The sequence below is a fragment of the Thalassophryne amazonica genome, chromosome 14, assembly GCF_902500255.1.
Source record: "Thalassophryne amazonica chromosome 14, fThaAma1.1, whole genome shotgun sequence".
NCBI lineage: Eukaryota > Metazoa > Chordata > Actinopteri > Batrachoidiformes > Batrachoididae > Thalassophryne > Thalassophryne amazonica.
This window is the reverse complement of record NC_047116.1, coordinates 63,449,906-63,474,581: the sequence shown is the minus strand read 5'-3', so window position 1 is coordinate 63,474,581 and position 24,676 is coordinate 63,449,906. Positions and strand designations below refer to the sequence as shown.

The 24,676-nt window shown below is 43.5% G+C and overlaps 1 protein-coding gene across 1 annotated transcript in view; it reads right to left on the bottom strand.

Moving 5' to 3' along the window:
• Window positions 1–24,676, bottom strand: part of lrp1bb (low density lipoprotein receptor-related protein 1Bb) — a 1,555,752-nt gene that overhangs the window by 786,006 nt on the left and 745,070 nt on the right. Inside the window, exon 22 of the mRNA XM_034186395.1 lies at window positions 7,901–8,101. Within this exon, the coding sequence (XP_034042286.1) occupies window positions 7,901–8,101 (201 nt within the window). The remainder of the gene's footprint in view (window positions 1–7,900; window positions 8,102–24,676) is intronic.

The window sequence follows — 24,676 nt, the reverse complement described above, 5'->3', positions numbered from 1 at the left end:
TCAAATAGACCATTCCTCTGCAGATGATCAGTTAGCTGTTTTACAACTACCCTTTCAAGAATTTTTGAGAGAAAAGGAAGGTTGGAGATTGGCCTATAATTAGCGAAGATAGCTGGGTCAAGTGATGGCTTTTTAAGTAATGGTTTAATTACTGCCACCTTAAAAGCCTGTGGTACATAGCCAACTAACAAAGATAGATTGATCATATTTAAGATCAAAGCATTAAATAATGGTAGGGCTTCCTTGAGCAGCCTGGTAGGAATGGGGTCTAATAAACATGTTGATGGTTTGGATGAAGTAACTAATGAAAATAACTCAGACAGAACAATCGGAGAGAAAGAGTCTAACCAAATACCGGCATCACTGAAAGCAGCCAAAGATAACGATACGTCTTTGGGATGGTTATGAGTAATTTTTTCTCTAATAGTTAAAATTTTGTTAGCAAAGAAAGTCATGAAGTCATTACTAGTTAAAGTTAATGGAATACTCAGCTCAATAGAGCTCTGACTCTTTGTCAGCCTGGCTACAGTGCTGAAAAGAAACCTGGGGTTGTTCTTATTTTCTTCAATTAGTGATGAGTAGAAAGATGTCCTAGCTTTACGGAGGACTTTTTTTATAGAGCAACAGACTCTTTTTCCAGGCTAAGTGAAGATCTTCTAAATTAGTGAGACGCCATTTCCTCTCCAACTTATGGGTTATCTGCTTTAAGCTACGAGTTTGTGAGTTATACCACGGAGTCAGGCAATTCTGATTTAAAGCTCTCTTTTTCAGAGGAGCTACAGCATCCAAAGTTGTCTTCAATGAGGATGTAAAACTACTGACGAGATACTCTATCTCACTTACAGAGTTTAGGTAGCTACTCTGCACTGTGTTGGTATATGGCATTAGAGAACATAAAGAAGGAATCATATCCTTAAACCTAGTTACAGCGCTTTCTGAAAGACTTCTAGTGTAATGAAACTTATTCCCCACTGCTGGGTAGTCCATCAGAGTAAATGTAAATGTTATTAAGAAATGATCAGACAGAAGGGAGTTTTCAGGGAATACTGTTAAGTCTTCTATTTCCATACCATAAGTCAGAACAAGATCTAAGATGAGTACAGTAAGAGTAAGATGTACATATCAGTACAGCATGCCCATGCATGTGCCTCACGGTAGAATGTTGTCATTTGATATCCTTCATTGAACAATATGTGTTCTCCAACTGTGACTTGAGAGTCCACAGGTCTCAACAGCTGCTGCAGCCACAGACATGCCCACCTCTGTCAACCAACTCAGTGCAAAGACACAGTCTCTGTTCCTTTGTTCTTTGATTATTTATTTGATGAATTTGTTATATAAGTATGTATGTAGTTATTTTTGCTTTGTCCTGCCTCTGTTCTCTGTGTTTTTATTTTAACATGTCATGTGCACTGACTTACTCTCCGTTCCAGCTGACAGTAAGTCGCTGGTCGGTGATCAGCTGAAATGCCCCGTGGGGCACTCAGAAAATGTGGGGCCATTTGCACAGCCAATTCAAACATGGTTGCCTGCACTCCACTCTTGGATGTTCATAGGTGGCACCTGGACTTTGGGCAACTCCGGGCCAAGAGTGGGTAGAATGGTCATCCAGGATTCACCAGCAGTTGGCTGCTGGTGTGAAGGCTGCCTCGTTTGCGCCATCCGGCCATGGTTCAACATGACTGATGATTTTGTTCAGCTCCTTGGCTGTGGCATGATATGTCTGACATGCGTTCAACATGGTGTGCGCTGTGGCACTGTGACCTCATCATGCCCTCTGTATGAATGGGTTTCTGCTGTGAGCAGCACATGAATGTAAAGTGCACATGCTGTGCCCGAATGGTTGTGGCAGCTCCTGTCGGTGACATTGGAAGGTGGCTCAGAATTTTCACGTGTGGCATACGACTCTTCCTTCATGCGCCAGTCAGCTTCAATCGTGTTATGTATAAAGGGGCCCTTAGACATGTACAGACACAGTGCAATAAACACAATCCAATTTTCAGTCAAAATACTCTTAACATGAGACTTAACCAAACTGACTAAACCAATTGAACTACAAAAAACACAATGTATCAGTAACACTAACAACACTGTTAAACTAGAATGAACCACAATAACAACATTTAAAACCCCAAAACCATGAACTCCCATGGTGCATTGCAGCACAACATCCATTGTTTATTGGTTAGCTAAAATAGCTAATTTCTCCAAAAATATTAGTCCTATCAACTTTCCATTTTTACAGCGTTCATCCTTGACCCAAAATACATAAGCATACCAAATGGCAAATGTCAGCTCTCCCTGCTTTTGGCGTGATTGATGTACATACACATGCATGCACGCAGGCACGTACGCACACATAATCCATTTGGTTACCATAATATCGATCAAAGGTCACCAACCCTGTTCCTGGAGGGCACCTGCCCTGCATGTATTCTAACTCTCCCTGATACAATCCCAGGCAATTAACTCTATCAGGTGTGCTCAGCCAATCAAGAGTTGGAATCCAGCCCTTTTAAAAAATCAGGTATGACTTGAGTAGGTAGATGTGGAAAACATGCAGGACAGGTGCCCTCCAGTAACAGGGTTGGTGACCCTGATATAGGTAATAACAGTGGCTTAATAATAAATAATAACAGTGGCTTCTTCTCAACAGTGAGAGAAAGCAGCAATCCCACTGGCTCAAAACATATGTGAATCCTGCTGAGTTGGTAGAAATCAATCAGACCCTTAAGGTCCCTCTGAGCATAACCTAATTGTCTTTCAGCAAGCAGAAGCCTTCTTTCTATCTGTGATACACAGGGACTCAGGGGTCCATAGAGACCCCCTGAGGCTTGGTTAGTAACGCTCCAGAAGATGAACCTCTATGTTTACACTGCTCACTTAAAGAGATTAGATGTCTTGGACATGTCACACGAGAACACTTTATTCTCTCTTAAGTCTGCTGGACAAACACTTCTACATTTGCTTCTGTAGGTACACCCGAGCATTTCTTCACACTCCATCCCTTTGGTCTCTGAAACAACAGCTTCTAATACTTCAACGGGCTCCAAGATATGTGAACGACAGCATGTAGCAACGCTCCTTTTCGGGAGAGCTGACATTCCATGATATAAGACAACCCATTAGAAAATAGTAAGACCAGACCGCATGTCCAGAACCTAAAAATATATATAGCATAACTCAAACTCTGCAATGGACACTATCTGCCTTTCCATAAAAAAATAAAATAAAATAAAATAAAATAACAAAAAAGCCTAAGCGATGGTGAAAAATGCTACTTTTTTAGTGGCTCAAGAATTAATTGTCATTTTTTAGACAAAATTTGATGAACTTTAATTTTTGGCATGTGAACAATTTAAAATGTACATATTTAAAGATTTCTTTTTTTTTGTTTGTTTTCCATTTTTTTCCCCCATAACTTGATAAATTTATGTTGGAGATAGAAATTCACTCATCTCGTCAGTGATGTTGATGTTTTTGAGTCCTCATCCTTTGACATGATGAGATGCCTGGGAAAAGCTTATGGACTTATGAGATGACAAGACATAGGTGTTTGGAGATGCCAATATCTTTCCAATAAAACAAATGTCCAAGTCTTTATGATCCTGAAGCTTCCTGTTTTACTGCATGGTTGTGTGACTTGGAGACTAACCAGTGACATAAGGAGGCAACTGCATGTCTTTGGTCCAAGGTCTCTTTTGAGGATTCTTGAGTACCACTGTAATGACTTTGTGTCAAATGAGCGGTTACTAAGGGAGACTAAGGTGAGTTGTCTCAATTACAATGTGAGGGAAAATCAGCTATAACATTTTGGCCATGTGGCATGCTTTTCTGGCCATGATCCAGTATGCAGGTGCCTCAATGTTGAGGATCCCAGCAACTGGAAAAGACAAAGGGAATGCTTACATTTCATGTGGTTGCAGCAGACAGATGCTATTTTTTTTTTTTTTTTTTTTTTGTGGCCAGGTGGTCAATGCGCTTGGTTTCAGTGCAGAAGGTTCAGCCACATTTCTCCATGTAATGTGGAGTTGTGTCAGGTAGGGCATCCAGCGTAAAACCTATGCCAATTCAACATGCAGATCCACCTTGGATTTGCTGTGGCAACTCCGAGTGCGAAACAAGGGAGCAGCCGAAGGGATTTACTTACTATTTACTTTTTTTCTTTCTGAGAGGTGGGGCTAGACCAGCTGCGTGCATGCATAGTTGCCATCAAGGACCCAAGGAGGTTTCATAATGTGGTAGATTTAATAACATGTGGTACCAGTGCATGCTTCCAGATCTGACCTATAGATAGTATAAATGATATATTTAAAAAAAAGAAATGTGAAAATAAGGTGATACACTTTTCATCATGACTGGAGCATTCTAAAATTTTGAGCACCGTGTAATCATTAACTGAACCCCTACCTGGCTATAGCTACCACTCTGGGAAGGTTATCCTCCATTTTTGTGTCACCCATGATATACTGAGACTTAATTGTGGCATTTTACCATCTTTGGTGATACCAAACATTTGCTTGGGTCATTCATTCATGCATTCATTTTCTGCTATTTATTTCTGGGTCATGGTGGCAGTCAATCAAGCAGCTTATCTCATCCTTCCTTGTCCTCGGCCAAGTCCTTTAACTCTTTCTGGGGGATTCTGAGTTGTTCCCAACCCAACTGTGAAATATCATCCAGGGCCTCCTCCCTTTTGGTCATGCCTGGAAGGGCTCCCAAGGGACACAACCAGAGAACATCCTCACCAGACCCCAGAACCTCAGCTATCTCCCTTCAATCTGAAGAAGCAGCAGCTCTACTCCAAGTCCCTCCCAGATATTCAAGTTTCTCACCATCTCCCTTAGTGTTAGCACAGATACCAAACAGCATAATATCATTTCAGCTGCTTGTATCCATGATAGTTTTATTTTGACCAATTCGCAAGGTTCATGCCCAGGTGAGGATAAATTTTCTGGTAAATCAATAGTCTCGCCTTCTGGTTTAGCTATTTTTTAGCATGATGGTCCAGTACAGCGTCTTCAAAACATCAGATGCAGCCCCAATCCATCTAATAACCTCACCTTCCAACCCACACTTGTGAGCAAGACCCCCAAGGTATGTGAGCTCCTCCACTTGGGGCAAAAACTCTCGCCTGACTCGGGGATCACATTCCACCCAATTCCAAAAAAAGACCATGGTCACAGATTTGGTGGTGCTGATCCTCATATCACTTGTTTCCAGTGGTGGGCACAGTTCCGATAATCCGATAACCAATAATTATCGAAGATAATGTTTTCATTATCGGATTATCTTTCCAGATAACTTTGAAAACCATTATCGGACTAATTATCTTCCGATAAATTTTTGTCCGATAATTTTTAGACCGTTAACGTGGTAAAGAAAGCTGAACAGCTACAAACATTTATAAAATTTAAAATCAGTTGAGCACCTACCTGTTAAATGTTTTGGAGCAGATGTGTAGTTCTATCCTCTGCAAACAGAGGAGAGCTTTTTCTAGAAGAAACCGCTCTATCCTCTGCAGGCAAAGGACAACTGTGGCCATAGTGTGTCTAGGATCACAAAAATTGGACAACAGAAGACTGCCAGTGTATGACTTGGTCTAATAAGTCTTGATTTTTGTTGCACCATTCAGATCACTGGATCAGAACTTGATCTAAACAACACAAAAGCATGGACACGTCAAGCCTCATATCATCCATTCTGGCTGCTTGTGGTGCTGCAATCATGGTGTGCCAACTGTATGATGCCATTTTGTCAATAAGGACCAATATCTCTACATTTCTAGCACCTTACTGAATCAATCTCACAATTAAAGTAGCTGAGGCAGTTTGGAAGCACAATGGGTTCAACCTTGTGACAAGAAGATGTACCTAATGAAGTGGCGAGCAATTAAATTCTTCCACTTTGACTTCTGAACTCACTGTCGTAATACATACAAATTAGAAAGTAAAGTAAATGTAAAGTAAAGTAAATGATTTATTCAATCTTTCAGGATAATGTAAACAAGCTTTATCATTTGTAAGAATATACAGTAGTGTTCAGAATAATAGTAGTGCTATGTGACTAAAAAGATTAATCCAGGTTTTGAGTATATTCCTTATTGTTACATGGGAAACAAGGTACCAGTAGATTCAATAGATTCTCACAAATCCAACAAGACCAAGCATTAATGATATGCACACTCTTAAGGCTATGAAATTGGGCTATTAGTAAAAAAAAAAAGTAGAAAAGGGGGTGTTCACAATAAAAGTAGCATCTGCTGTTGACGCTACAAACTAAAAACTATTATGTTCAAACTGCTTTTTTTAGCAATCCTGTGAATCACTAAACTAGTATTTAGTTGTATAACCACAGTTTTTCATGCTTTCTTCACATCTGCGAGGCATTAATTTTGTTGGTTTGGAACCAAGATTTTGCTGGTTTACTAGTGTGCTTGGGGTCATTGTCTTGTTGAAACACCCATTTCAAGGGCATGTCCTCTTCAGCATAAGGCAACATGACCTCTTCAAGTATTTTGACATATCCAAACTGATCCATGATACCTGGTATGCGATATATAGGCCCAACACCATAGTAGGAGAAACATGCCCATATCATGATGCTTGCACCACCATGCTTCACTGTCTTCACTGTGAACTGTGACTTGAATTCAAAGTTTGGGGATCGTCTCACAAACTGTCTGCAGCCCTTGGACCCAAAAAGAACAGTTTTACTCTCATCAGTCCACAAAATATTCCTCCATTTCTCTTTAGGCCAGTTGATGTGTTCTTTGGCAAATTGTAACCTCTTCTGCACGTCTTTTATTTAACAGAGGGACTTTGCGGGGGATTCTTGCAACAAATAAATTAGCTTCACACAGGCGTCTTCTAACTGTCACAGCACTTACAGGTAACTCCAGACTGTCTTTGATCATCCTGGAGCTGATCAATGGGTGAGCCTTTGCCATTCTGGTTATTATTCTATCCATTTTGGTGGTTGTTTTCCATTTTCTTCCACGTCTCTGTTTTTTTGTCCATTTTAAAGCATTGGAGATCATTGTAGATGAACAGCCTATATTTTTTGCACCTGCGTATAAGTTTTCCCCTCTCCAATCAACTTTTTAATCAAACTACGCTGTTCTTCTGAACAATGTCTTGAACGTCCCATTTTCCTCAGGCTTTCAAAGAGAAAAGCATGTTCAACAGGTGCTGGCTTCATCCTTAAATAGGGGACACCTGATTCACACCTGTTTGTTCCACAAAATTGACGAACTCACTGACTGAATGCCACACTACTATTGTGAACACCCCCTTTTCTACTTTTTTTACTAATAGCCCAATTTCATAGCCTTAAGAGTGTGCATATCATGAATGCTTGGTCTTGTTGGATTTGTGAGAATCTACTGAATCTACTGGTACCTTGTTTCCCATGTAACAATAAGAAATATACTCAAAACCTGGATTAATCTTTTTAGTCACATAGCACTACTATTATTCTGAACACTACTGTACCAGTAAAGTACACTGCTTACATTTAGGAACATAAAGGAGCAGGTATGTTTTTATACTGTTGGCAGTAATATCAGGCGTATGTCAAACATTTGCCACAAGTGTGTAAATGCTAGAGCGGGGTATACATCATGTTGATTAATGTTCAGCTTTGGTTTAATAAATGTTTTGTTGGCATACTGAGTTGTTTTATTATGTGGTAATTTTCACACTTGATTGATTTGGGTTAGTTTGTGGATTTTTGTATTATTCTGAACACTACTGTAGGTGTTCATGGGGTACAAGAAACAAGTAAAAGCCTTCAATCATAGCAGGCAGATTTGGATATGAATATTACTTCCCTATTTTCACATGGAAAAAACAAACAAACAAACAAACAACAAAGGCATACACATGACTGAAAAAATTACCACAGATTGGTCCTTCATCTGAACGGTCAGCACAGTCCACCTTGCTGTTGCAAATCTTGTCGGGTGTGAGGCACACAGAAGTATCATTGGCACAATGGTACTTGGGCGGCTTACAAACAGCAGATTCACAGGACTCTTCATCAGAACGGTCCTCACAGTCAATGTCCCCATCGCACACCCAGCTCTTTGTGATACACTTGCCTATAGGGTATGAGATGTAGAAGCAGAAATATATCAATTATAAAACCGGCATCTACAATCAGGCAAGTGTTACCACATGTTCTTTCTGGGTGATTGCTTTGAGTGCACCTGTGACTGCACAATTTCATCTATTTGGAAATTAAATTTAATGCCTTGGAGCAATTCTGACTGGCAAATGTATGACACACTGCAGCAAGTAAGCAAGTACAACTTTTGTTAAATTGTTACAGGATTTGCAAATAAAGTTCCCTTCTTTTACTAAAGTACATCAAACAATATGTTTATGCTTTCATGCTATATTATTGCATTTCAACAGAAAAAAAAAAACAAAACTTTTCATTATTCACTTCCAGAATCACATTGTTGGAATAAACAACAGATGTGCTGATGCGAACATGCCATTTGTTTTACCCGGGAGCCTCAATCTAAAACAAACAGTGCCTCAGTGCTGTGCAAAACATTTTTCCTTTCAAAAAAAAAAAAAAAAGAATAAATAAATAAAAATACAGCAAAAGATTGATACGCGTTGCTGTGTTATTTGCTCATGAGAGTAATGTAATTCACCCACTGTGCAATGTTACAAAGACATAGCTAGTGAGGGTGATTAGGAACAAAACAACACAGATTTATCAAGATCATCATTTTGAACTCTGCCAGCCCACTATCACTGTGTATACCAGTTTACAGGCTCTCCACTGGAGCTGCAACTTAGAATGCTGAGATACAGCTGGTAAATGGTTGGTGGCTGACAGTCCAAACTAAAGAGTGAAAGGCTGGAGAGGCTGTGGAGGGCGTGGGCATTTGGTGTGGATTTGTGAGTATCTGTAACCCTGTCAGAGGACACTCAATTTATCCCTTCATTCTATGAAGTCTTGATGTGAAATCAGGTCCACAAGTACTTGGACAGATTTTTTTCGTCATTTTGCCTCTATACACTACCACATTGAAAATGTCATGAAACAAATGATACGTGCTTGTAATGTAGACTATCAGCTTCAGTTCAAAAGCTTTCAACAATAATACTTCATAAATCATTTAGAAATTGCAACTATTTTTAGACACAGTCCTTCACCTGGGTCAGTAACTGCCCATTTGACACAAGGACATTCTATAGTAGGTACCCAATGATTCCAGCAGGTATCTTTGGTCACTGGCTAGCATTCAGGTCTCACTGCTATACAGTAAGAACAGAATCAAAATCAAATCAAATCAATTTTATTTATATAGCGCCAAATCACAACAAACAGTTGCCCCAAGGCGCTTTATATTGTAAGGCAAGGCCATACAATAATTACGGAAAAACCCCAACGGTCAAAACGACCCCCTGTGAGCAAGCACTTGGCGACAGTGGGAAAGAAAAACTCCCTTTTAACAGGAAGAAACCTCCAGCAGAACCAGGCTCAGGGAGGGGCAGTCTTCTGCTGGGACTGCTTGGGGCTGAGGGAGAGAACCAGGAAAAATACATGCTGTGGAGGGGAGCAGAGATCAATCACTAATGATTAAATGCAGAGTGGTGCATACAGAGCAAAAAGAGAAAGAAACAGTGCATCATGGGAACCCCCCAGCAGTCTAAGTCTATAGCAGCATAACATAACAGAAGCATGAACCAAGACTTTATAAAGAACTGGACCAAGGTTTTGGCATTACCAGAATACACATCGGCTCCATGACACCTTATATCTGTAAACATTGAGCTCTGACAGACATCGCCATGGCTGCTCAAGGAAGTGAACAAATATACCTATATTCTGGATCCTCTCAACAAGCCCTTTAATTTGATGTTTTACACCATATGTTTTACTTTAATATGGAGTTTGACCTAATACCTCAGTCCAGCATGAGGGCTCTCCAATTGGTTCAAAATGTTACAGCCAGACTTTTGACACAAAGCAGAAAGTTGGACCACATTACATCCATTTTGACATCCCTTCACTGGCTTACTGTCCCAATGAGATCAGATTTTAAGGTTCTGCTACTAGTCTATAAAATTGTTCATGGACTGGCACCTCCCTACCTAGCTGACCTAATTAAACCTTACATACCGTTCTCAGGGTGCAGGACTATTTTGTGTCCCTAGGGTGAATTAGAAGCCTGTGGGTCATAGAGCTTTCTCTTACCATGCCCCTGTTCTGTGGAATGATCTCCCTGCGTCAATAATACAGTCAGATTCTGTGGAGACTTTCAAGTCCAGACTCAAGATGCAATTATTTTCCCTTTCATATGGCTAGCATACTGGCATAGTATAGTTCTATGCTTTTTACTCTTTTAATTAATTTTATTAAGAAATGGAGTGTGCCACGGCCTCAACTTTACCTAAATTCTGGGTCTTTTAGTGAAGCTTAGGGCTAGTGGCTGGCGATCACCTTAGTATTTCCTGTTTTTCTTATTTAATGCTGACAAATTATACTGTATTTCTTGTCTTTCTGATGCCTGAGTCTTATCGGCAGTTATCAGCATGTAAACGGAGTATCATCAGCATAGCAGTGAAAGGTAATCCCAAAACACCACAATATGTGCCCATATAAAGTGAGAAAAGCAGGGGGCCCAAGACAGACCCCCTGTGGAACCCCAAATTTCATGTCTCTAAGGTTAGAGTTTATTGTACAAAACACAATGAGAATGGGTGGTCAGTTATGATGTCAACCATGCAAGGTCATTCCCAGTAATCCTAAAATGATTCTCCAGCCTATCAAGTAGAATATAACGATCAGCAGTATCAAACACAGCACTAAGATCTAACAGCACCAGAACCGTAGTGGTGTTTGAATCCATTGCAAGGAAAAGATCACTCACCACTTCAGTGAGAGCTGTATCTCTGAAATGATATTTTGTAAAAGCAGACTGCAGTGGCTCAAAAAGATTATTCTCAGTAAACTGGTCCACAAGCTGTTGTGAAACACCTTTTCCAGAATTTTAGAACAAAATGATAGATTTGATATCGGCCAATAGTTTTTCAATATACTAGGGTCAAGATTAGACTTCTTAAGTAATGGTTTAACCCTCTGGAGTCGAATGATGCACCAGCATGTCAAAAGTCACATGACCTAATTAAGCTGACAGCACACAATTGCCCCACTTTGAGTGTCTGTTTGAATGCGTGTTGAATGTGGAGACGTCAGCCTCCACAGCACTTTTTAAATTTTGTTAATAGGCCAAGTATAACTTGAATTATGATGAATAATTTACACAGGTTTTTTTGGGATGATATTCTCATATTCGCTGCACATTTTGCAGGCAGCTGCAGCAAAACAACTCATTTGAAGGAGTGAGAAACAGGACTCCCTCAACTGCAGCAGGAGAAAGGGGTGTTACCATTGGTGGAAAAATCAGAAGCTAACCAGTCACATTCACCAACTCCACGAGGGTTTGAGGACAATGCACAGACCATACGTGTGTGTGTGTGTGTGTGTGTGTGTGTGTGTGTGTGTGTGTGTGTGTGTGTGTGTGTGTGTGTGTGTGTGCATTTAGCAAACAGGACTTTTCTTCTGTGTCTCTCTGTCTGCCACAGCAGACATAAAAAAGAATACACAATTTTCTTCTTTATCTCTGGTGTAAAATATATTACCAAATAAACAATGATCTCCAATCCATGTAATTTGGTTGCTGAGCAAAGGGAAATTGTGTTTTTTTGTGGTGCGAAAAGGGAGAATGCAATCAGTTTTGAAAGTGTGTTTTATTTGTTGTTGTCAGTTGAGGTGGCTCGGGCATCTTTTCCGGATGCCCCCTGGATGCCTCGCTGGAGAGGTGTTCTGGGCACGTCCCATTGGGAGGAGGCCCCGGGGAAGACCCAGGACATGCTGGAGGGACTACATCTCTCGGCTGGCTTGGGAACACCTTGGGGTTCCCCCAGAGGAGCTGGGGGAGGTGTGTGTGGATCGGGAGGTCTGGGCAGCTTTGCTTGAGCTGCTGCCCCCACAACCCGACTCCGGATAAAGTGGAAGAAAATGGATGGATGGATGTTATTTGTTGTGCTTGGAGTGTGTTTTAGTGTGTGTGGTGGACTGTTTTAGCATGTGTAGATAGTGTGTAGTGTTTTTTTTTTTTAATTAGTTAGTATGTCTACATAATCAGGCATCTGGAACAGCAAGTCAAGTCTCATTTTTTTTAACTGCATGAAGGCGATCGAAGCACGTAGTGCATTATGATGAAGTGGACTTTATTGTTCTGGTCTGGTTGAAGGAGAGCAGGTGGATTCATTTATTCATATGCACAGATTTGCACAGTGGACTGGACTGTGCACTTCTCTTTCCAGCTTCTACAGGAGCAGGTTGTGCTTTTTGTAGACGTTATGTGTTTTGTCAGCACGCCTAGTGACATATTATCAAATTCTGTAAATCTAGGTTATACCTCAGTGATGGTATCCACCTCAGTAGCAGGGTGTAGTGGCTGTGTTAAGGCATGCTGGGATATGTGTATCCTAATGTTATCTATTTTCTTCTCGAAGTAATCCACAAAATCTTGTGCTGTAAAAGTAGAATGACTTACAGGTGATTGTCGATGTATAAGTGATACCACCATGTCGAACAAGAACTCCGAGTTATGCTTGATTTTGTTCATCAAATCAGAATAATAGGTCCGCTTTGTAGCCAGTACTGCATACTTATAGCCTAAGATAGCATCACGCCATGTGAGGTGGAATACTTCTAATTTTGAGCTATGCCATTTCCATTCTTGCCCTCTAGCCTTATGCTTGAGGTCACGCAAGTAATCATTGAAAGATGACTGTGTTTTGGGGGGCATGGTTTTAATATAGGTGGCGCAGTCATGGCGTGTGTTGTTTTGAGCACTGAGTTCTATGAGCACACCTTTTGACAGGTTCTAGTGATTGCTTGAGAACAAATTGTATATCAACAGTATGTGTTCAGCCAATCAGGTTGAAGAAATGCATCAATTCATATTAGGAATCCTTACTCGCTGTCATAAATGAGTGATGTTGCCATACAAAGAAAAGTACCGGCCACCACCACCAGTCATGTTAAAGTACTTCTCTGAAACAATGCAAGCTCTATAAGTAATAGCCAGCAGAAAATGAAAACAAATTATTCATGGTTGGGAAACAATTACAGCAAGATATAGACTTTGGGCAGTTATGTGTCAGATCTGGGAAAAAAAAATGATTCATAGACACATAAATGTTTTACCTGCAACCACACTCCAAATAAATGACTGTAAAACTTGCTCTGTTTGCTTTTCTTTTTAAAATTTAGAAAATGAGCAAACATCTGTTTTGACAGGGGCCTACAGCTCACCGCATCACTGTAACGGGCAAACAGACAGAGCAAGCAAAAGCGACAGTGATGCACATACCATTTCCTCAGCATGGGATAGAGGGAAAGAAAAGCATTGAGCTGCAATATCTTGGACCTAAAAGAACATCAGTGAGTTCAGCTGAAGTGTACTGTCATGACACAGACAAAGAAAATGGAAGAGAGGCCTCTGCAGCTTTGCTGACTGCACCGTTGGCACTGCTGACAGTTCAGCATATTGCAGAATCTAGTTATTATAGATAAGCAATTGCAATAAGTTTAAGTTTAATTTGCATAATCACTAAGTTCAATATTATTTGTTTATTTATTTACTTAGTGTTATTTTTTATTATTTACATACTCTACAATGCATTTGCTAACTGTGTCTTATTTGCTCTAAAATAATTTGCATGAACTGTCAAGCTGCCAAATCCAATTATTGTTTGAAATGGTGCCAATTTAAATGTTTGGGTTTTTCGCTATAAACATTTCAGTTAATTGTCATGAACATGATCTCTGGCTATGTCAGTCATGTAATCGTGATATTTTCCCTTTTCGTGATCTTGATCTTAAAAAGGGAAGCTTAAGAGCTTAAGCTCATGATCTTAAGCTCTTAGTTTTGTTGGGAAAGTGTAGGAACACGGACCCACAACAGGGGGCGCAAATGAACGGACAATGGAGTAAGTCAAATAACAACGCTTTACTGTTGTGAATGTGCACAACGAATACAACCAATCACAGAAATGGACAACAGTCAATTTACAAAAGTGTCGTGTGGGCAGGCTCGAAGATAGGAGACGCCTCTCCAAGGTAAGACCGGTACCACACGGCTTCCTCCGCCACAGGACCCCGGGTATACTGGAGCCGCCAAGTCCCGAACTCCCAGGTGGCCACTGCCTCCGCGTGTCGGACCTGGTACTGCTGGCGAGGAACAAAAACACAATTAAAGGTGGGCGCGTTTGCACCCAGTAATCCACACGGCAGGAAAGCTACCTCCACCTCTCGTTGGAAAAAAGGTCTGTTATCACTCACAAAAGTCACAAAAGGTTACTGTCAAGCAGTCAGCTGAGAATATTACCTTCCAGGTAGAACGATATCTCGGCAATGAGGTGGAGATGCCGTCCTGCTGATATACCCCACTGATGATTGCCGTCAGCTGTCTCAGGTGATGGGTGACAGCTGTCACCGAGGCTGCTCCCGTGAGGCGGCGGCGCCCTCTGGTGCCTGGAGCCCGCACTCCAGGCAGGGCGCCCTCTGGTGGTGGTGGGCCAGCAGTACCTCCTCTTCAGCGGCCCACACAACAGGACCCCCCCCTCAACGGGCGCCTCCTGGCGCCCGACCGGGCTTGTCCGGGTGGCGACGGTAGAAGTCGGCCAGGAGGGCCGGGTCCAGGATGAAGCTCCTCTTCACCCAGGAGCGTTCTTCAGGGCCGTACCCCTCCCAGTCCACCAGATATTGAAAGCCCCGGCCCATCCGTCGGACGTCCAACAACCGGCGCACTGTCCAAGCCGGCTCGCCATCGATGATCCGGGCAGGAGGTGGCGCCGGACCGGGTGTACAGAGGGGCGAGGTGTGATGGGGCTTGATTTTCGACACATGGAACACTGGATGGATCCGCAGTGAGGCTGGAAGCTGAAGCCTCACTGCGGCGGGATTGATGACCTTGAGGATTTTAAACGGTCCTATGTACCTGTCCTGTAGTTTGGGGGAGGCCACTTGTAGTGGGATGTCCTTTGTGGACAACCACACTTCCTGCCCGGGGCGATACGTAGGGGCCGGGGTCCGCCGCCGGTCTGCATGGGTCTTCGCCCTCATCCGGGCCCTCAACAAAGCAGAACGGGCGGCACGCCACACCCGACGGCACCTCCGCAGGTGGGCCTGGACCGAGGGCACACCGACCTCTCCCTCAACCACCGGGAACAACGGGGGCTGATACCCCAAACACACCTCAAAGGGGGAGAGGCCGGTGGCTGATGACACTTGACTGTTGTGGGCGTACTCGATCCAGGCCAGATGAGTACTCCAGGCTGCCGGGTGCGCGGCTGTCACACAACGCAGTGTTTGCTCCATTTCTTGATTGGCCCGCTCTGCTTGCCCGTTGGTCTGGGGGTGATACCCGGACGAGAGACTGACCGTGGCCCCCAGCTCCCGGCAAAAGCTCCTCCAGACATGCGAGGAGAACTGGGGACCGCGATCGGAGACGATGTCTGATGGTATCCCATGCAGGCGGACGACGTGGTGGACCAGGAGGTCCACTGTCTCCTGGGCCGTTGGGAGCTTCGGGAGGGCCACGAAGTGGGCCGCCTTGGAGAATCGGTCCACTATCGTGAGGATCACGGTGTTGCCCTGGGACGGCGGGAGGCCCGTGACAAAATCCAGGCCGATGTGGGACCAGGGGCGATGAGGCACGGGCAGCGGCTGTAGCAGTCCCGGAGCCTTGCGATGGTCGGCCTTGCCCCTGGCACAGGTGGTACAGGCCTGGATGTAGTCCCGGACGTCGGCCTCCAGGGACACCCACCAGAAGCGCTGCCGGACAACTGCCACGGTTCTTCGCACCCCTGGATGACAGGAGAGCTTGGAGCCGTGACAGAAGTCCAGGACTGCAGCCCTAGCCTCTGGTGGGACGTACAGTCTGTTCTTTGGTCCAGTCCCGGGGTCCGGGCTCCGTGCCAGGGCCTCCCGGACGGTTCTCTCTACGTCCCAGGTGAGGGTGGCCACGATAGTGGACTCCGGGATGATGGGTTCCGGTGGATCCGACAACTCCGCTTTGACCTTGTCTTCGTGTACCCGGGACAAGGCATCCGACTTCTGGTTCTTGGTCCCGGGCCGGTAGGTGATGCGGAAGTCAAAACGGCCGAAGAACAGTGACCAGCGGGCTTGCCTGGGATTCAGCCGCTTGGCGGTCCTGATATATTCCAGGTTCCGGTGGTCAGTGAAAACCGTGAACGGCACGGACGTTCCCTCCAACAGGTGTCTCCACTCTTCAAGAGCCTCTTTCACCGCTAGGAGTTCTCGGTTGCCGACGTCATAGTTCCGTTCAGCCGGGGTCAACCTGCGGGAAAAATAGGCACACGGATGAAGGACCTTATCGGTCTTCCCACTCTGGGACAGCACAGCTCCTATCCCTGAGTCCGAGGCGTCCACTTCAACCACTAACTGGCGGCTAGGATCGGGCTGCACCAGAACGGGTGCAGACGAGAAGCGCCGTTTCAACTCCTTGAACGCGGCATCGCAACGATCCGACCAGGTGAAGGGGACTTTTGGTGAGGTCAGGGCTGTCAGGGGGCTAGCAACCTGGCTGTAGCCCTTAATGAACCTCCTGTAGAAATTCGCAAAGCCGAGGAACTGTTGCAGCTTCCTACGGCTTGTGGGTTGGGGCCAGTCTCTCACCGCTGCAACCTTGGCTGGATCAGGAGCGACGGAGTCGGGGGAGATGATGAACCCCAGGAAGGACAAAGAGGTGCGGTGAAACTCACACTTCTCGCCCTTAACAAACAGCCGGTTCTCCAATAACCGCTGCAGGACCTGACGTACATGTCGGACATGGGTCTCAGGATCCGGAGAAAAGATGAGTATGTTGTCTAAATATACGAAGACGAATCGGTGCAGGAAGTCCCGCAAGACATCATTAACCAATGCTTGGAACGTCGCGGGAGCATTTGTAAGACCGAACGGCATGACCAGGTACTCAAAATGACCTAACGGGGTGTTAAATGCCGTCTTCCACTCGTCTCCCTTCCGGATCCGAACCAGGTGATACGCATTCCTAAGATCAAGCTTGGTGAATATCTTGGCTCCATGCAGGGGCGTGAACACCGAATCCAACAAGGGTAAGGGGTATCGGTTACGAACCGTAATTTCGTTCAGCCCCCTGTAATCAATGCATGGACGTAATCCGCCATCCTTTTTCCCCACAAAAAAGAAACCCGCACCCATCGGGGAGGTGGAATTCCGGATCAACCCGGCAGCCAAAGAGTCCCGGATGTAGGTCTCCATTGATTCGCGTTCAGGTCGTGAGAGGTTGTACAGCCTGCTGGACGGGAACTCAACGCCTGGAACCAAATCAATGGCACAATCATACGGGCGGTGCGGGGGAAGGGTGAGTGCCAGATCCTTGCTGAACACCTCCGCAAGGTCATGGTACTGCACCGGCACCGTCCCTAGATTGGGCGGGGCTCTGACCTCCTCCCTGGCCTGGGAACCGGGAGGAACTGAGGAACCTAAACATACCCGATGGCAGGTCTCGCTCCACTGGACCACTACCCCGGACGGCCAATCGATCCGGGGATTGTGCTTCAACATCCAGGGAAAACCTAAAATCACACGGGAGGTGGCCGGAGTTACAAAAAACTCGATCTCCTCCCGGTGATTCCCCGACACCACCAGAGTTACTGGTGGTGTCTTGTGGGTGATTGGAGGGAGTAGGGAGCCATCTAGGGCCCGTACCTGCACAGGCGAGGTAAGCGCCACCAGAGGGAACCCTATCTCCCTGGCCCATTTGCTATCAAGCAAATTCCCTTCTGAGCCCGTGTCCACCAGTGCTGGGGCCTTCAGGGTTAAATCCTCATAAAGGATTGTAACTGGGAGTCGTGTGGCGATGTGGGTGTGTCCCACGTGAACGTCTCGGCCCCCCCCAGCCCAGTGTCTAGGGGCGGGCGTTGGTGTTTAACCGTTCGGGGCAGTCTCGTACCTGATGCTCAATCGAGCCACAAACAAAACACGCTCCGCGGGCCAGCCTCCTTTGTGTGACCGGTGCCCTAAATGTTGCCCTACTCGTGTCCATAGCTTCGTCAGCAGGGGGAGCTGTGATCGCACGGAGCGCAGGGGCCGTGGAGCGTGGGGAGGGCGGAACGCGGTCGGAACCGGAAGGGAGAGGGACGACGCGTGCCTGGCCACGCCCTTCGTCTCGTTCCCGACGGCGCTCATTTAACCGATTGTCTAATCGTATGACAAGATCGATAAGCCCGTCCAAATCCCGCGGTTCGTCCTTAGCCACCAGGTGCTCCTTGAGGACCAATGACAGTCCGTTTACGAAGGCGGCGCGGAGGGCAGTGTTATTCCAGCCGGACCTCGCAGCCGCGATGCGGAAGTCGACTGCATAGGCAGCTGCGCTCCGGCGCCCCTGTCTCATTGACAGCAGCACGGCTGAAGCGGTCTCTCCTCTATTAGGGTGATCGAACACTGTTCTGAGCTCCCTCACAAACCCATCATATGTCTGAAGGAGCCGTGACTTTTGCTCCCAGAGCGCTGTAGCCCAAGCGCGTGCCTCACCACGAAGCAGATTTATCACATAAGCTACCTTGCTAGCGTCGGTCGCGTACATGACGGGACGCTGTGCGAAGACGAGCGAACACTGCATAAGGAAATCCGCGCACGTCTCCACACAGCCTCCGTACGGCTCTGGGGGGCTTATGTATGCTTCAGAGGATGGTGGGGGGGGGTCGTTGGACAACCAGTGGAACGTCGCTGTCACGCACAGGGTCTACGGGAGGGAGAGCCGCAGCGGCGCCCGGAGGGCGCGCTTCCACCTGCGCGGCGAGAGCCTCCACCCTGCGGTTCAGGAGGGCGTTCTGCTCGGCCATCGATTCTAACCGAGTCGTGAAAGCGGTGAGGATCCGCTGCAACTCACCGATTACCCCTCCTGCGGACGCCTGTGCGCCTTGTTCTTCCATTGGCCGTTCAACAGCCGGTTGACGCCCCTCGGGATCCATGACGCTGGCCGAGATATCCTGTTGGGAAAGTGTAGGAACACGGACCCACAACAGGGGGCGCAAATGAACGGACAATGGAGTAAGTCAAATAACAACGCTTTACTGTTGTGAATGTGCACAACGAATACAACCAATCACAGAAATGGACAACAGTCAATTTACAAAAGTGTCGTGTGGGCAGGCTCGAAGATAGGAGACGCCTCTCCAAGGTAAGACCGGTACCACACGGCTTCCTCCGCCACAGGACCCCGGGTATACTGGAGCCGCCAAGTCCCGAACTCCCAGGTGGCCACTGCCTCCGCGTGTCGGACCTGGTACTGCTGGCGAGGAACAAAAACACAATTAAAGGTGGGCGCGTTTGCACCCAGTAATCCACACGGCAGGAAAGCTACCTCCACCTCTCGTTGGAAAAAAGGTCTGTTATCACTCACAAAAGTCACAAAAGGTTACTGTCAAGCAGTCAGCTGAGAATATTACCTTCCAGGTAGAACGATATCTCGGCAATGAGGTGGAGATGCCGTCCTGCTGATATACCCCACTGATGATTGCCGTCAGCTGTCTCAGGTGATGGGTGACAGCTGTCACCGAGGCTGCTCCCGTGAGGCGGCGGCGCCCTCTGGTGCCTGGAGCCCGCACTCCAGGCAGGGCGCCCTCTGGTGGTGGTGGGCCAGCAGTACCTCCTCTTCAGTGGCCCACACAACAAGTTTTGCCTTTCAAGTCAAATACAGTACTTCATGTCACTGTTCCTGAAACACTGATTGTGCTTGACTTGCTAATTTCAACCATCACAAACTTCTTAATGATTCTGACTTTGATCAAAATATTCCTAGCCAGGTCAATTCTAATACCCCATCATACATAGCCAGAATCACGCAGAATGACGTTGGACTTATGAATTGGTGCACATCCGAAAGGTGTCGGATTTCAGTTCCAGTACATTCTGACAGCCATCTGCGGAAGTCCACACAGTTGGTCAAAATCGGCCGGCAGCCCTGAGTGTAATGCACATGTTCAAAACTGTCCGGGTGTGGTTGAGATGGGATACGTATTAGGCCACAGGCTGGAATAGGTCCAAGAAGCCCCCCCCCCCACACACACACACAATTTAATGAAACCATATTTTTTAGATTCCCTGAACTCTACAGAGTATGAAATGGAGAGGTAACAGAAAAATATAGGGATCAACTTGATCAAAACACAGTTTTTCTTATTATACCTCAAATTGTTTTGTCCTCGCCCAATCACGGGCTGATTTTTTTGCATTTTTGACATGCTTAAAAGTTGTATAAATGTTCTGTATATCATATAAAACTATACATTTTTAAAAAGCTTAGATTCTCTAGATTTACATGATGTCCACTATATTTCTGTGTAACAAAGGACATAGGCCACAGGCTGGAATAGGTCCAGGGAGCACCCCCCCAAAGGACAATATAGCATAGTTCACAGTATAGCATAGTGTCAAACCATGTTTGCACCCCTAACCCACACAGACAATTTTAGAATTTTTTTCTAAAAAGTTTATTTTACTCCAACAAAAGTTAATGGTGAATCAATATCTGCTAGATAGTATCAAACTAGAGATCTCTGGCTTTCATATGACACCAAAAATCACAGTGATATGTGAAGGAGAAATCAAATAACAACTACATTAAAATTCCATATTTATGCTTCAAATTCACATGTTGCATCTTGAACGCAGTAAACTTTTACAATATTTCACCGTCTTTCTTAAAGTGGAAAAATGTCCTTGAATAAATTGTGTAATATATCAAATAAAAACTTGTTTTCAATACTACCACTATAATTCAAGAACTTATACTGTTGACATATGCAGACCAGATCTAGTTTGGGTTATCTAAAGCACAATGTTATCGTGTTTAGATAGCAAAAATTGTGCAAGTTTTTTTTCAGGTACCCTGAAAAGCCTTTGCATCTGCTACAGTATGTCAGAACATCAGCACATGCTGACATCTTTGAAATCATTTTAATAATACAATTGTTTAGTCCGGTTTATTGACAATCAAACCGGTATACTCAGTATACATAATGATAATATGTAGAAAAAAGGAAGAAATAACTCTAATGTTTAGTTTCTATGATTTTGCAGATGACTTAGTACACTTTTGTAAACGTTGACCTGTCAGCTCTACCACCTTGCAGAAGAAGTCTCCTGCAACACATGAACAGGTACAACTACCAGGCTGCCATCTGGAAGAGAGCCCTGGAGGCTTCGCCTGAGGTGCCTGCCCCACAGGGTCACAGATGGAGCATAGAAGATGGCCAGCTTACGCCACTGTGGTTTGCTGGTCTAGTGTTGCCACAGAGCCTTATGGACTATGCAGACAGTGGGATGGAGTTGCAAGAGTGGGACGATGAGGACGATGACATTGACTTCTCCCAGTGTCATGATTCAGACAGTGATGATGACTAAGCTGTGCAGAATCTGATGATTGTTCAGTTTACTAATTTGTTGTTCCATTTACTAGTTTGTTGATCTAGTGTAGATAATCTGTGGACACCAGGTCATGAATATACTGTGAAAGGCTTAGTTTTAACCTTGTATCTGTCATTTACATTTTAATGATATGTTGATAATTTCTGATGATGAAGAATGTTCAGGTAAGAACATTTGCACTAGTACTACCACAGGATTTGATTTAGTTTATGATTCTAATAAATGCACACAAAGTTCTAATCTAGAAATGGATGTGACAGTTGTGTGGCTCAGAGAAAGCTATTGCAATAATTTGAAGCATAAATATGGAATTTGAATGTAGTTGTTATTTGATTTCTTTTTCACATATCACTGTGATTTTCGTGTCATATGAAGGCCAGATATATCTAGTTTGATACTATCTAGCAGATATTGATTCATCATTAACTTTTGTTGGAGTAAAATAAACTTTTTAGAATTTTTTTTTTTTTTTTAATTGTCTGTGTGGGTTAGGGCTGCAAACATGGTTTGACACTATGCTATATTGTGAACCTGTACTTTGTTACACAGAAATATAGTGGACATCATGTAAATCTAGAGAATCTAAGCTTTTTAAAAATGTATAGTTTTATATGATATACACAACATTTATACAACCTTTATGCATGTCAAAAATGCAAAAAAATTAGCCCGTGATTGGGCGAGGACAAGACAATTCAAGGTATAATAAGAAAAACGATGTTTGATCAAGTTGATCCCAATATTTTTTCTGTTATTTCTCCATTTCATATTCTAAAAAGTTCAGGGAATCTAAAAAAATATGGTTTCATTAAATTGTGTGTGTGTGTGTGTGTGTGTGTGTGTGTGTGTGTGTGTGTGTGTGTGTGTGTGTGTTATATCGGTGAGTAAACGACACTACTTTATAATAGAAATGAGGTCCAGGTTGTTAAAAGCAGCATTTCTCCTTTAATTTGGGGTGCCTTACATATATGTCTCTCTGGTGATTTTAGATTAATTAAACAAGCACACATCCAGCTGATTCATGCTCTGTTGGCTTATATGAGATGTAAGATGCTCAGGCTGAATGAAATGTAACTACTTCTTTCCTCCTCTGTTCTGTATAAAGTCTGGACTTCACCACAGTCGTGTTGTGTTACAAGCTGTGGAGTGAGGTGAGAGAGGTGGCGGAAAGGTGTTGAATTACATCAGTAACGCCTTATTTATTGATTGTTTCAGAGAGGTTACATTCAACAGCAAAAGACATATAGAACTTGAGTCTTTTATTAATAAGTAAAGAGAGTTTGTTCAGTTATTTGAAAAAACACAATCTAGAAGAATATGTTTAGTTGAATAAGTCCAATAAGGGCTGGGAGGACTTTTTTAATAACCTCTTAATGTTGCTCTCTGAATGACTTTTTATTTAAATAACCTCTTTTTTTTTGCTCTCTGAGTGACACCAGGCCGATGCATTTCATTTAAAAATGCACCTGCCCCTGTGTGTTTCTCAACTGCCCTTGAAAGTATTGGAACACTTGGTATTTTATACATTTTAACTTCTTTATAGAGGAATTTTTTTTTTGTTTTGTTTTGTTTTTTGTTTTTTTTAAGAAGACCTGAAAGTTCAGCTACAATTTGCCAGAAAGTACATCTGAGATGCAAGCCTACGTAGGTTGATGTTTTGGTGAAAGAAAATTTGGTATTTCTTCATAACTGATGTAAATACAGTCCAAGACATATTACTGTTTTGTTTAAGCATGCTTAATTTTCAGTGTTGCTGTGCTTTGTTTTAAATCATAGTCATATCATATATCATATCGATAGATGTAATATTTGGCCATATTGTGCAGTTCTACTGTCAACTAACTGAAAAGTTTGACTATTAATTTAATCTACATTTAAAAAAAATGCTTAAAGTGGCAGGGGGTTAAGAGGGCTGTAGTTAGGGGGGTCTGTGTGGCGAAACCCCCAGAAGCTGAAGGCTTTTATCCATAATAATGCTCCCCAGAAGCATTTATTGAAAATAAAGTCTGAAGGACCTAAATGTGATGGTGAGGGCTTTCCAGGCATGTGAGAGGCAAATAAAACAGTGCTTAAAGTGACAGGGGTTTAAGAGGGTTATAGTTGAGGGGTCTGGGGCACGAAGTCCCCCATAAGCTGAAGGTTTATAGCCTTGCTGATGCTCCCCAGAAACATTTTTTGAAAAAAGTCTGATGAACCTAAATGACGTGGTGAAATTCTGAAGAGCTTTGCTCGTTCATGTCTGTGACATATTCATATTATAGGTCTATTTTTCTTTTTCTTTATTTAGGATCATTATTAGAAGAACATATAATCATCAAAAGTTACATTCATTTTTAAATCTGATCTGGTTTTTTTTTTTGTGTTTGTTTTTTTTTTTTGCCCCAGGTTTCTTTTTCATAATATGAATAGACATCATGTTACAACTTAAACTTAAATAGAACATTGTCATACCCAAATACAAAGAGAAACAAAGTACTTTAGTACTTTTTTAATTTTAATTAAACAAAAGTCAGACATTTTGGGGAAATATACATTATCCACTTCCTCCAAATTTCCTCAAATTCACTGTCCCAGAAGCCTCAAAGAAAAGATGTTTTGTTCCATCACATAGATGTCAAATATAACATTGTACCACTCCTTAATAGATGGGTTATCTGGTTTAAGCCATTCCTTTGTAATTGCTTTTCTAGCAACTGCACTCAGTATTGCAAACAATTTCTTAGTTCAAATATTGTGGCCTTGGAGGTTAAGATCCCAAAGAAAAGTTCATCCCAGTTGAAAGTAATTTTTATGTCAAATATAATTTCTAATAATTTCTAAGTAATAAAATATTGACAAAGGCTCTTCCAACCAAATGTTCTCTGGCTAAGGCACGTGTTTATTTTTTATTTATATTTATGTCTTGTTTGACTTCGATTTTATTTTTATAAGCAATTATTGGCTGTCAAGGTAGATTAGCTTCTAAGTTATTTCTGGACAGCCTTAGATCATACTCAGGCATACTTTATATTTCTTCCTTTAATTTTTTGGTATATTTTAGTGTGTGGTATAAAGATAATAAACTCCTAAATAAACTAAACAACAAATAATCACTCATCTACCTCACCAAATGTAATGAATCCATCAAGGTTTTCTTAAAAAACAACAAATTCACCTAAAA